Below are 14533 nucleotides of genomic sequence, written 5' to 3'. Positions count from 1 at the left end.
TCCACATTTTCACCATTTTCTGACATTTTATAGACCAAACAACTAATCGATTAATCGAGAAAATAATCGACAGATTAATTGACAATGAAAATAATCGTTAGTTGCAGCCCTAGTCTGATCTGGTCTGATCTGGCCTGGTCTGAACTGATCTGGTCTGGTCTGGTCTGGTCTGGTCACATCTGATCTGATCTGTTCTGCTCTGGTCTGGTCTGGTCTGATCTGATCTGGTCTGGTCTAGTCTCATCTGATCTGGTCTGGTCTGGTCTGGTCTTATCTGATCTGGTCTGGTCTGGTCTGAACTGAACTGATCGATCTGATCTGATCTGATCGTCTCCGTCTGAATGACACAAATCATTCTGAAGTGTTTTTGTTTTGCAAAAGAAAACAGTTCTGTCTCACAAAGATCCACCGACACTCTGTGGGTCTGTGAGTCTTTCACTGCTGCTGCTGTGTGACGGACAGACAGTCGTGTCTCGCCGTCTCACCAAGGGAAAGTTTGTTTATTTATTAGTTTTCATATTTATTTTTTCACATCTTTCGCTGTCCTCCATGTTGTTGGTTTGTTGTTATTGATTCAGCGCAGATAAACACATTTCTGTCCACAACCAGAAAACAGAGCGGTGAAATAACTAAACTGCTGGATCTTCATGAGACAAAATCACCTTTTCTTTTACAAAACAGTCACCACTTCACAATTATTTGTCTGTAATAACTTGTCTGTATTTTTCGATATTATGTTATCACTATGTGTAATTTTTTTACAGACGAAACCTCTGATTTCTGAGTAGAGAGAGAGTGTGTGTGTGTGTGTGTGTGTGTGTGTGTGTGTGTGTGTGTGTGTGTGTGTGTGCGTGTGTGTGTGTGTGTGTACCCAGAGCAGGATATCCCAGGTAGAAGCGGTCGGCTCCCAGCCAGCCCAGGAACAGAGACAAAGCCACAGCTACTTTATAGGAATAACCGCTCCTGGAGGGAAGGAAGAAAAAAGAAAGAAAGGAGTAAGGTTTGCAGAATAGTCCAAAAGTCAAAACAAACGACTATTCAGCAGAATAGATTTTTTGAAATCTCCTCCTTAACCAACAGATTGTCTTTGCAAAGACGATAATTTTGTAACAATGTTTTTTTTTTGGTAAGTTGGTAAATGTCTGCTAACCATGTAGAGGCTGACTGGCTGCAGCGTCATGTGACTGAAGTGACGTCAGAGCGGCCGACACGTCGGTCACTAGTGATCGGTTCAGATACGATCGGTTCAGATACGTCGGTCACTAGTGATCGATTCAGATACGATCGGTTCAGATACGTCGGTCACTAGTGATCGATTCAGATACGATCGGTTCAGATACGTCGGTCACTAGTGATCGGTTCAGATACGATCGGTTCAGAGACGTCGGTCACTAGTGATCGGTTCAGATACGATCGGTTCAGATACGTCGGTCACTAGTGATCGGTTCAGAGACGTCGGTCACTAGTGATCGGTTCAGATATGATCGGTTCAGATACGTCGGTCACTAGTGATCGGTTCAGAGACATCGGTCACTAGTGATCGGTTCAGATACGATCGGTTCAGATGCGTCGGTCACTAGTGATCAGTTCAGATACGATCGGTTCAGAGACGTCGGTCACTAGTGATCGGTTCAGAGACGTTGGTCACTAGTGATCGGTTCAGAGACGTTGGTCACTAGTGATCGGTTCAGATACGTTCGGTTCAGAGACATCGGTCACTAGTGATCGGTTCAGATACGTCGGTCACTAGTGATTGGTTCGGGGAAATCAACCCCCCCCACACAGAAAACGGCTAACAAGGAGGAAAGCTCAGCTGGATGATGGAGTGGAACCAGATGGATTCAGTCTGGAGATCAGGACAGCTTTATGACACGGATCGATGGTTTCCTTTGATTACCAAAGTATGTCAGTAGTATATTTTACATCGTTTTCATGTCTACTGATTTGATATCAGCCAATAAGGCCTCGATCTATATTCTGAAGCATGCTGCAGCCTGGTCAGATTTTTTTGACTAAACCAAAGTTTCCTAATCACCACCAGTTTCTTCTAAAGGTTTTGGAAAGAAAGTTTCATCATTTATCTAAAATAAACTGTGAAGCAGAACGAGGCTGCAGAGATTCAGCAGCAGAAAAACACCAGAGAGACATTTTACATTTCTCTTTGCCCTTTTTCCTCATTAACTTAAAGGATAAGGCTGGTGTTTTTTAATGCATTTCTTACCCTCAACAAATCCTATGAAAATAACAAAAGCCATAGAACTCCATTACATTAACACACGTGTATTAAAAACCCGTCACAGAGCCATGCTGCTGCTCTGCAGCATATTTCATCATCACCATGCACCGGGCCGGACCACTTTTTCCTCAAACGACTTAATAAGCCGGCTGGAAACACGTTTGCGATCTCAGGAAAGTAGTTCCGTAGCACAGAAAATAGTCCCCGGCGTAATGAAGAATTTGTTCCCATTTGAATTTGATTTGGTAAAAACTACAACAGCCTGACTTTTCATGGTAACAGTTAGTGATTTTTAAAATGTAAACTATGTCTTTGTGAGCTGAATTTAAAGGTTTTTAGCTTACAGTTGGAGCCAATGACTTCCGGGTTGACGCCTAAAAACGGAACGTGGGAAGTCAGAAAGTAACGGGAGGAGAGCAAACGCATTGTTGATGTTGTTATTTTCATAAGATTTGTTGACATAAGAAATGTATAATGTAAACACCAGCGTTATCCTTTAAGAAGAAACTGATGAACATTCTGGCTCTAAAAACACAAAGTTCCTGCTCTTTCATTATTCAGATGAACTTATTCTAGAACTCATTCTTCAGCCGCTCCACAGTACAGCCTCATTTACATATCGGCCTTTCTGGAGAGCGACTGGTCGACCGACCGATCAGACAAAACACAGACTAGTCCACCTGGAAAAAATGTACTTTTGCACATCACTAGTCAGAGAGTGGTAGCAGTAATAATGATGATAATAATAATAATAATAATAATAATGATAATGATGATAATAATAATAGTAATAACAATCTTTTTTCACTTTATTGCACTTTTCAAAACACAGTTAAACCTTCACAAAGGAGTAAAAAAAACCCAAAAAAAACATAAAATCGGATCTTTCACCCACGCAGCCGTCAGTTTACTCCACAGGACAGTGATGCTATGTGTGTGTGTGTGTGTGTGTGTATGTGTGTATGAGAGTGTGTGTGTGTGTGTGTGTGTATGAGAGTGTGTGTGTGTGTGTGTGTGTGTGTGTGTGTGTGTGTGCACTCACACGTTCCTGCAGGGGATGGTTTTGTTGAAGCCCACCTCCTCCCCGCTGAACCTGACCTCCGTCCCGTTGGAGAGCCGACAGCTGATGTTGGGAGCTGGGAGGCACTCCACTGACACACACACACACACACACACACACACACACACACACACACACACACACACACACACACACACACACACACACACACACACACACTTTGATTTCACGAGGCGGTACGTAACAATGTGCATCTGTTCTTTCTGCTCACATTATTGTTTTTTTCCTATTCCTGCATTCTCTCTGATTTCTATACAAACTGCACTGATCCGGATATTTCTTTAATTTCTTCCTTATTGAATACTGCATGTTTCATATTTCTGGTATATTTTTTTTTACATATTACATATTTTTCAGGTTATATTTTTCATATTTACATATTTTTCATTCAGTTATCTTTGTCTCAGAATATTGTACTGCTGTTATTTTGCACTCTGGTAAAGCTGTGACTGCTCTGATGCCGTAATTTTACAGAATTTTAACTCATACACACTACCAGTCAACAGTCTGGACACACACACATTTTTATTCATTTTTGCTATTTTCCACATTTTAGAATAATAGTAAAAACATCAAAACTATGAAATAACACAAATTGAATTATTATTATTATTATATTATTCTCAGTAATGTTGTATTTTTATTTTCTGTGTCCTGTTACTGTTCTCTCTGTTCTGAACTGATTTCCCCACATTAGTCGTTCCAGTTTCAGCTGATCTGATCCTGTCTGTAGACCTGACCATGTGACCATGTGACCATGTGACCATGTGACCTGTCAGTGATGCACATCAGCCAGTGAAGACGCTGTATCTGCATATATTTGCTATATTATCATCAGTTCTGTCCATTTATCTTATTCTCTATCAGTCTTACTCTCTGCTGCTGCTGGTGACACAATTTCCCGAAAGAAAATCATTAAAGTTTCATCTAAACATTACCCATAAACACAAATAGATATGAAGAGACATTTCTGTCTCTGAGTCAGTTTTCCTGGACAAATAATTCCTTGATTAGAGACGATCAGATGAGACAGACTGCTAAACTCAGACCGGCTCTGAAACTCAGAATTCCCTGATAACGTTTTTTGCCGTCGATCGTCTATGATCCATATCTGCCGATACCGATCAGCCAAACCGATAGTTTTTTTGTTTTGTTATAGCAGCTGGTATAGCAGTATTACAGGTTTCCATTTTACATACATTTCATCCATCAAATTGAGTCCTGGTTAAAAAGTTTCCACATTTTCTTTTTTTCTACCTCAATATTTACTTGATCATTATGTAAACAAAGCCATGTGCGTTCCAGGTAGAGCAGCTGATTTAGTGAGAAAACCGAAGCACCAGACTCAGACTGTGTTGTTGAGTCAGTTAAATAAATGGAGACTCCCTCTGAAGATATATATCTGTTTCAGTCTTTGTTTTTGTATAAGTGAATGTTCTTAAGAGAGAGAAATGAGACTTTTCAGTTTCCTCTCCTCTGTCAGGGTCTGGACCGTGATCCAGTTCAGAGTGCAGAGCGTTATGGAAACAAACAGCATGAGATGAACTGATGTGTTAAATAAGCAGAGAGTTAAATGAGGGGAAGTGTTGGGCGTGACGGACTGTGATGTTACCGGTCGTCCATGAAGATTTGTGTTTTTAATGAACATCCACCCCGCCGACATGTTTTGAGGAGAGTTAGCGTGTGACAACGACACCCACTGCTGAGAAACGGCTCACGTGTTTTGCGTCATCGATCGGTTTTCGATCAGCGACTATAAAGCATTATCGTAATTCTCCGATCTCATATTTATACCGAATATCGGCCGATTCCGATTGCTGGCCGATCGATCGCGGCGTCCCTGTCTGAACCTGCAGACTGTCAGACTGATGGGAGACACCGCTGTCAGAGAGTCCAACCCAGAGGACAAACAGGAAGTAAGGTAGAGGACAAACAGGAAGTGAGGCGGAGGACTGCTCAGACTAGGGCAGGGCAATATATCGATATTATATCGATATCGTGATATGAGACTAGATATCGTCTTAGATTCTGGATATTGTAATATGGTGATATGGCATAAGTGTGTTTTCCTGGTTTTAAAGGCTGCATTACAGTAAAGTGATGTCATTTTCTGAACTTACCAGACTGTTCTAGCTGTTCTATTATTTGCCTTTACCCACTTAGTCATTACATCCACATTACTGATGATTATTTATCAAAAATATCATTGTGTAAATATTTTGTGAAAGCACCAATAGTCATCCCTACAATATTGTCGCAATATCGATATTGAGGTATTTAGTCAAAAATCTATATATCAGCAGATATTCGGCATTAAACAACTCGGATCGGAGACAATTTTCTTCTTTTTTTTTTTAAATACCTCGATATTGTTAATGTGACGATATTTTGGAGATGAGTATTGGTGCTTTCTTAAGATATTTACACACAAGAACATTTTGAAAATTAGTAATGATCATTAGTAATCAGTAATGCGTAATCAGTAATAAGTAATATGGATATGATGAGCAGGTGAAGCCGATCATCGTTCATTTCACTCAGGCAGAACCGGCTGATGAGTTCAGGAGATTGTATCACTTTTTTACTTTTCACAATATTACAGACGATATCTAGTCTCATATCACGATATCGATACGATACGATTTATGGCCCGGCGCTCAGCAGCTGCCGGTCTGTCACACTCCAGATCCAGATTCTCTCACCTGGGAGAGAAGAAAACAACTGACCCAGAGACAGACGCCTGTTGGGGCTGTTCTGTCTGTTTTCTGTCTGTTTTCTGTCTGACTGGTGAAGCTGTGAGTTTAACATGCAGCAGGTGAGAACAGGTGAGAACAGGTGAGAACATGAGAACAGGTGGGAACAGGTGGGAACAGGTGATAACAGGTGAGAACATGAGAACAGGTGGGAACAGGTGGGAACAGGAGAGAACAGGTGAGGACAGGTGGGAACAGGAGAGAACAGGTGAGGACATGAGAACAGGTGGGAACAGGTGGGAACAGGAGAGAACAGGTGGGAACAGGAGAGAACAGGTGGGAACAGGTGGGAACAGGAGAGAACAGGTGAGGACATGAGAACAGGTGGGAACAGGAGAGAACAGGTGGGAACAGGTGAGAACAGGTGAGGACATGAGAACAGGTGGGAACAGGAGAGAACAGGTGAGGACATGAGAACAGGTGGGAACAGGAGAGAACAGGTGGGAACAGGTGGGAACAGGTGGGAACAGGTGGGAACAGGTGGGAACAGGTGAGAACAGGTGAGGACAGGTGAGGACAGGTGAGGACAGGTGAGGACAGGTGGGAACAGGTGGGAACAGGTGAGGACAGGTGAGGACAGGTGGGAACGGGTGAAGTGTCAGTTCCTCACCCCATGCTGTCGTCTCCCTGCAGCTCTGCGGCTCCTGTGTGGCTTCATCGATGGTTGGATCTTTACACAGATACCTGAGCAGAGTGAAGGACTCACTGACAGACTGAAGTCTCACTGACAGACTGAAGACTCACTGACAGACTGAAGACTCACTGACAGACTCACTGACAGACTGAAGACTCACTGACAGACTGAAGACTCACTGACAGACTGAAGACTCACTGACAGACTCACTGACAGACTGAAGACTCACTGACAGACTCACTGACAGACTGAAGACTCACTGACAGACTCACTGACAGACTCACTGACAGACTGAAGACTCACTGACAGACTCATTGACAGACTGAAGACTCACTGACAGACTCACTGACAGACTGAAGACTCACTGACAGACTGAAGACTCACTGACAGACTGAAGACTCACTGACAGACTCACTGACAGACTGAAGACTCACTGACAGACTCACTGACAGACTGAAGACTCACTAACAGACTCACTGACAGACTGAAGACTCACTGACAGACTCACTGACAGACTGAAGACTCACTGACAGACTGAAGACTTACTGACAGACTCACTGACAGACTGAAGACTCACTGACAGACTGAAGACTCACTGACAGACTCACTGACAGACTGAAGACTCACTGACAGACTCACTGACACAGACAATGTCATAGATATGCAGCATCTTAAATTAATATTCAGGAAATCTTCTGTCAGAACGGCTGAATCACTGCTCATCTTTCGGCGGAGACTAAAGACAAATCTCTTCAGGTTCCTCCTGGACCGCTCTTCAACTAGCCTGTCTTCTTACCCTTCTTTAAAAAAAAAATAATATGCCACTTATTCCTATTAAAAGTCTTAGCTGATGAAGACTGTGATGCACAGTTGGTTTCACTGCTGTTGACAAAATGCACTTACTGTAAGTCGCTTTGGACAAAAGCATCTGCTGAATGACATGATGCTGATAATGTCATGTGATGGAAATGCAACCAGTACATAAAGACTACTTTATATGTGCTTCATAACCTGCCAGGATATAGTACATAAAGCCTCATAACTTATAATTATAGTATTATATTATAGTTTTATATCCTGCCAGCACAGAAAAGAATGCTTTAAATATTACTACTATATATATATGTGTAATACCAATAATAAAGTTGATTTATATTGCACTGTTACAAAGTGCTTTCCAAGACATTTAAGATAAATAAATACAGTAATAATAGAAAACAGTGTATAATAATACTAATGTAATACACTTTATAACACGTCATGACCCACCAGTATATACGATGTAATACTTTATATCCCAGCAGCATGTAGTTTATAGACCTGATAGCCTGTCGGTACACACAACACTTCACTACACAGTGTGTAATACTTTATTTATCCCACTTTTACTGAAGCTACTGCTAGCATCGTTAAGCTAGCTGCGGTTAGCCGCCAGTCATCAGTTCAATAATCTCCCGTCAGATGAAAGTTATTGAAATATTATTGATGGAAGGATACTGTCCGAGTCGCAGGTTTTCGCAGCTTTCCACTTCCTCCGCCAGAATCAGCTTCAGATGAGAGTAAACACAGTAAAACAAGACGCTCCACAGACCCGAGCGTAAACAAACCAGCCGTGTCCAGGAAGACGCCATGTTGGATCTGACTCTGTCACGTGACCGCCCAGATTCTAACGCTGCAGTCAAGTGCTGTCGGGAAAATGTTGAATGTTGACTTTTTGAATTTAGTGGCACATAAACGATCCAACAAAGTATTCAGTTCGATTCATAATGATGGGAGACGATAATGAAGAAATAAACAGACTGGGAAACATTATAGTGACGGAATATGATAAAGAATGAGATATAGATGAATAAAGATATAATAATATCTAGGTAATATATTGGTAAATACAACTAGGTAAACATTATAAGAACGGGATATGATAGCGGGAAAGTGGGAATTTTCTAATAATATTTACCGAGATGAGACATTCAGGGCCGGGGAGCATAGAAGCCATATTAACAACCAACAGCTAAAGTTATGTAGTTTATTATTATGTGTTATTGTTTGCTATGCTATTAAACTAATGGTGTATGTTTCTATTTTCACGGTTCAGTTCGAGATTGGCTGATTTATAAAATAAAACACCCCTCAAATAAATCTTTTGTTACTTTCCACCAAAAGCACATGAATGTGACTCGTGATATTTCCGACAGCCCCTGAAGGCAGCATTAAAGCGACACTGGTAACAAACTGGATCCAGTTCATGTGAGTTTTACACCAGTTTAAAACCTGTTTCTATCGTTCTGTGTTGTATGAATTTATAACTGACGACCGGCTGCGCTTTCCGACTGTTTATCCACGCGAAACAAAATTAAATGAATAATTTTAGGCGTTACAAAACAACAATTTGAAACTAGTTAGCATGCTAGCGGCTAACTAGTTAGCCAACTATTGTGTTGCTGTTAGCAAGTGATGGAGGCTAAGTTGGCTAATATAGATTTCACAGAGTTAAGACTGATGAAGAGAGGAGTCGGTGGAGTTTAAAGACAGTTGGGGATTGGTCGTCTGTGTTTTCACCAGTAGCAGCTGATGAAGCGATTCTTCCGAGTCTTTTTAGATGCACCTGTTGCATGTAAATGACCTGCTGATGCTCCATATAGACTCTAATAGAAAGTCTTTTACTCTCTCATTGCTGTTGTTCTGGACAGACTGTTGCAAACAGATGTGACAATATATATATGATATGTAGGAGAGCAGATATACGTTTTTATTTAGTAGTTAGTTTCCATATTCGTCCATCCCTCCCTTCTGAGTTTCACTTCCTGGTTTCAGGTGAGCTGACACAGGTGAGCTGCCTCTCACTCAATCACAGCGCAGACTGTAAAGTGTGTTTGTTTATGTTGTTTAGTTTAGTTTGTGTTCAGCTGGAGTAAACACGGAGGTTTTGTTGTGTTGTTTTCTTCTTCATGGGCTGATAAACTTTGTCTCTCCTGGCCCGGTTCAGTTTGCTCTCCCTGTGTAAACACGCCATGCTAATGCTGAGCTAACAGACTGATACATTCCATTGTGCTGTATGGAGAGAGAGACGCGCCAAGCTTCATGCGAAACTCTGCCAATTTAATGTTGTCTTGCTTACTGGCAAAAGTACATAGTTGGTAGAATATAACCTAAAACCTTTTACGAAGTGTTAGGATCCACTCTTCAATTCGGCTTACACCTGATACACCAAACAGCTCTTGTTTCAATAAAGTTTCGACTTTTACAATTGGTTTAACTGTTGTTCCCACAATCTTCCTGCACCAAAATACACCATGGAGGATGGCAAGCAATTCTTACAATTGAGGTCATATTGAAATTAATTGCTGCTTGGTGGATCATCTTGGTGGACCAAATTTACCAGAACACCCTAAGGTTTCGTTAAAAGTCTTAAGTCCTGGTCTACCTGATACTAATGTTTACTGATAAGCAAGGCAACATGAAACTGCCAGACTTTTGAATGGAGATTGGTGTGACGTTCTTTCTGTACAGTAGGGAACAGCAGGTATCAGGACTAGTCTGGATGGTTTTTGACTGCTGTATGCAAACTAACTGACCTGTGTTTATTTATTATTTCTCTAATCTGTCTGTATTAATTTTGATTGATTGAAAATATTGTTAAAGCAAAACATTTGACAGGCAGAGGAGCACACAAACAAAAAAGACATTAGAATAAAATAGAGCTGCAGTCATTGAGCTTGTTCTCGGTGCCATGCAAGAAGTATTAGTCACAGGTAGAGAAGTGTTGTAGTTTAAATTCTACATCGTCTAGAGAGAGCTGCAAGTCCTCAGTAGATCCTTGTGATGTAAATTCCAGTTTTTCTAGTTTGAGGTGTTGTTTAGTTTCTTTGATCCACATGTGTGTGAATGGGAGGCTGGAGCTGCTTCCAGTCCAGAAGAATTAATCTAAATGAGCTAAAAAGGGTTAGAAATCTACATATTGACTGGTACCTCACTTTGACAGTGAAGTGAACTCAGGCGGGAATACATGGAATAAATGACAAAAAGACATGGGATATGTGGAGCCCTTGAGGCTTAATGCTGCTTTATCCCAATAGACGGATGCGCTGGTCTAATTTGTGTGAAATAATGTTTTATTTCTGTTCTCCTGGTCTGTACAGATTGATCCAAAGGACAGACGGAGACAGAGGGAGGGACCATGTATGAAAATGTCCCAGCAGGTACAGACTCGCTCTCAGCTGTTTAAACATTTAAACTCTGTGCTGAAAATGCAAATATTGTTATTTGTGTCTGAGACGTCTGCATTAGGCTGCGCATGCATACAGAATAATTACACTTTCAAAAAGGCACTCAAAAGTGAACTGATGAAACTGACCATGTAAACTTAGATTTTATTTAATTGTTATTATTTGTTCTATGTTTATATATATATATTTTTTTATTTTTTTCATTGGATTTATTTTAAATTAATTTGTTTCCTTATACTATTATTATTGTTGTCTTAAGTATTCTCTTATCTTATTATTGCTTTTTGTGAGGACCCCAGGAAGACTAGCTGTCATTAATTTGCCAGCTAATGGGGATCCTCATAAAACAATAAACAATACACATGTGTGTGTGTGTGTGCATGCATGTTTGCATATATTTACCTGCTTCCATATTGTGAGCAATACCTGTGTGTGTGTGTGTGTGTGTGTGTGTGTGTGTGTGTGTGTGTGTGTGTGTGGCCTCAGTCTCCACAGCGGAGCGTCAGCAGGTGCTGGGAGCTCTGGAGCGTCTGCAGGCCAAACTGGTCCAGAGGGAGGAGTGGAGCCACAGCGACACCCTGGGGACCCTGAGGGACACCCTGCAGAGTCCGCTGTTCAGCCACATCCTCACCCTGCAGCACTCCATCAAGCAGCTCAGAAACCAGGTCAGAAACAGACTCACCTCGATCCAACAGTTCAGAAACCGGATCAGAAACAGACTCACCTCGATCCAACAGTTCAGAAACCAGGTCAGAAACAGACTCACCTCGATCCAACAGTTCAGAAACCAGATCAGAAACAGACTCACCTATCAAACAGCTTAAAAACCAGATCAGAAACAGACTCATCTCGATCAAACAGTTCAGAAACCGGATCAGAAACAGACTCACCTCGATCAAACAGTTCAGAAACCGGATCAGAAACAGACTCACCTCGATCCAACAGTTCAGAAACCAGATCAGAAACAGACTCATCTATCAAACAGTTCAGAAACCGGATCAGAAACACACTCACCTTGATCCAACAGTTCAGAAACAGACTCACCTATCAAACAGTTCAGAAACCAGGTCAGAAACAGACTCACCTCGATCCAACAGTTCAGAAACAGACTCACCTATCAAACAGTTCAGAAACCAGATCAGAAACAGACTCATCTATCAAACAGTTCAGAAACCGGATCAGAAACAGACTCACCTCGATCCAACAGTTCAGAAACCAGATCAGAAACAGATTCACCTCGATCCAACAGCTCAGAAACCAGGATCAGAAACAGACTCACCTCGATCCAACAGTTCAGAAACCAGATCAGAAACAGACTCACCTCGATCCAACAGTTCAGAAACCAGATCAGAAACAGTCTCACCTCTATCAAACAGTTCAGAAATACCTGCTTAACCTGAAATACTCCATCAAACAGGTCATAAACAAGCCAGAAACAGCTTCACCCTATAAAAACCCCAATCAAGCAGCTCAGAAACCAGATCAGAAACACCCTCACCCTCAAGATGGATATTACTGCTGTTATGTGAAACCTTAGTAACTCAGATGTTGATATAATTCATTTATTTTCCTTGATTTGAAAGTTTCCATGGTCCTCAGAAACTTTCATCACTGCAGGGCCTGCAGGGTGAAACCTGTTAGAAAATAAACATCCTTTTCAAAATGGATGCTCATCAATCTAGAAATAAGATTGTTTTCTTGATTTGTGAAAATGTGACTTTTTGGAGATATGGGGTTTTCAGCTGTTGCATTTTTTTTGTCTGTCTGACCTGCACTGTGAAATCCAAAAAATTAAAACCACATCGTTTTGATACTGCAGACAAAAACGTGTATTAGTTATAGTTTGTTACCAGCTGAGTGTTTGTTTCCTGACTCAGGCTGCAGCGGATCACAAATCTCACGGTTCAGATCGTATCGCGGTTTTGAGTCACGGATCGGATCATTTTTCGGATCGGCAAAAAAAAAAAAAAAAAAAAGGGTTTGGGTTAAATGCAGTTAGGACTTTATCATATTATGTTTAAATGTATAAATGTGATAACTGTTTTTGCTGTTCTTATTTTATATATTTTATTTACTTATGTGTGTGTTTTTGTGTCTGTTCTTCAGAGCTGCACTGAGGCAAATTCCTATCAGCTGTGTTGACATGGCGATAAAGTATTGAATTGAATTGAATTAATTTAAAAATGTGCTACTTTGGCTCTGATGCAGCCGCCTCTCTCCGTCTGTAGTCTCCACTCTGTAGTCTCGCTCAATGTCCCGCCCACAGCACGATCCGATTGGTTACACGTCACGAGTGACAGCCTATCAGCACCGAAGGCTCTGCCACAGACAAAGAGACCGGAGCTTCTCTGAGCGGAGCTGTGTGTGAAGGGAAGGCAGCATGTTGCCCAAGTTGAAATAAACATCTCAGTCTTCTGATCTATTTCATGAAGACAAGCAGCCCAGTTTCCCAGTTTCCCAGCTCCACCACTGAAAACGGCCGAAGTGGAGTCACAGCCTACGGGATTTCAGTCAACGGAGGAGAAAGCGACGGCTTTTAAATCAGTCGCTCTTCCTTTTGTTTTTCTTCTCTAACTCAGTCATTGTTCTTCAGAGTAAAACACAGCAGCTTCTGTCTGTCTGAATCTTTTCACTGCAACTCTGCATCCAGATTTAGGGAATTATTACTTTAAAAAGTAACAGCGGCAGTACGGATCCGTACGGATCACGGATCAACTACGGTCCGTACACCACTATTCCTAACGAACCATAGGGCTGATGTGACATCTGTAGCCCCGCCCACACGTCGGCGGCCTATCAGGTGTGGGCGTCCCGCCCGGCGCTCTGACCCGTCAGTCCGGCTGAGCGGGGGACATTGAATCCCCTCTGCCTCGCCATCTGTATTCAGCTGCGGCTCTGACTGACGTGGAGCCTTTACAATAAACAATCTGCAGCCAAATTAAGATAATGGCAATAACCGACGGCGGGCTTCATATTCTAAGTGCTGCGAAGGTCAGAGCCGAGTCCATGAATGTGTTGGGTGGAAGCCGTTGGAGGGTATATGAAGCAGGGACTTCTCTCTCCTCTCTTTCTTTATTTATTTTCCCTCCTTCCTCCCTCCTCCTCCTCCTCCTCCTCCTCCTCCTCCTCCTCCTCTCTCTGCGGATCTATCAAGCTTTAATATCTAGTGTCTTGGTTTGAGTAACGGCCTTGTCGAGGCGGTATTGATGAAATGGCTCTGGATCCTGCTCCGTCAGCCTGGCCTAAATAAGCCGCAGACTGATAAGTTTCCACAATGTGAGTGTAAAGGTCATTAATACATTACCTGTTCAGAGAGAGAGAGCCTGCAGAGGAATCTATTGATTTTTCTTTTTTTTTTTTTCTCTCCTCCCCACTTACCCCCCGGCCTTTTGGCTTCATTTTTTTTTTTTTTCTCCACGTCTTTCCTTTTTAGCAGACAACGTCCTTGCATATAAGGGCGCCTCTCTCTCTCTCTCTCTCTCTCTGTCTCTCTCTCTGTCTCTCTCTCTCTCTCTCTCTCTCTCTCTCTCTCTCTCTCTTCTCTCTCTCTCTCTCTCTCTCTCTCTCTCTCTCTCTCTCTCTCTCTCACAGCAGGATGTGTTT

The 14533-nt window shown here is 41.9% G+C and overlaps 2 protein-coding genes across 2 annotated transcripts in view; one reads left to right on the top strand and one right to left on the bottom strand.

Annotated features, from left to right (window-relative positions):
• Positions 1 to 871: 871 nt before the first annotated feature.
• Positions 872 to 8335, bottom strand: LOC139666374 (TM2 domain-containing protein 1-like; the record flags this gene model as incomplete). Its single annotated transcript, XM_071545566.1, has 4 exons — positions 8202 to 8335; positions 6681 to 6754; positions 3279 to 3387; positions 872 to 963 (listed from the first exon to the last, which is right to left on the bottom strand). Coding segments are annotated over exons 1-4 (409 nt in total), but the record flags the coding sequence as incomplete, so codon positions are not given.
• Positions 8336 to 8930: 595 nt separating this feature from the next.
• Positions 8931 to 14533, top strand: part of LOC139666375 (inaD-like protein) — a gene marked incomplete at its 3' end in the record, with an annotated part of 36564 nt that continues 30961 nt past the window's right edge. Inside the window, exons 1-3 of the mRNA XM_071545567.1 lie at positions 8931 to 8951; positions 10844 to 10903; positions 11417 to 11595. Coding sequence (XP_071401668.1) covers positions 10882 to 10903; positions 11417 to 11595 — 201 coding nt within the window. The remainder of the gene's footprint in view (positions 8952 to 10843; positions 10904 to 11416; positions 11596 to 14533) is intronic.

Source organism: Centroberyx affinis, unplaced genomic scaffold (assembly GCF_046629955.1).
Source record: "Centroberyx affinis isolate AG114_WGS23_722 - 3 ecotype Tasmania unplaced genomic scaffold, CSIRO-AGI_Caff_v1 ptg004966l_1, whole genome shotgun sequence".
Classification (NCBI taxonomy): Eukaryota; Metazoa; Chordata; class Actinopteri; order Beryciformes; family Berycidae; genus Centroberyx; species Centroberyx affinis.
The sequence above is the reverse complement of the archived record's forward strand: the minus strand, read 5'-3'. Positions and strand labels throughout refer to the sequence as shown.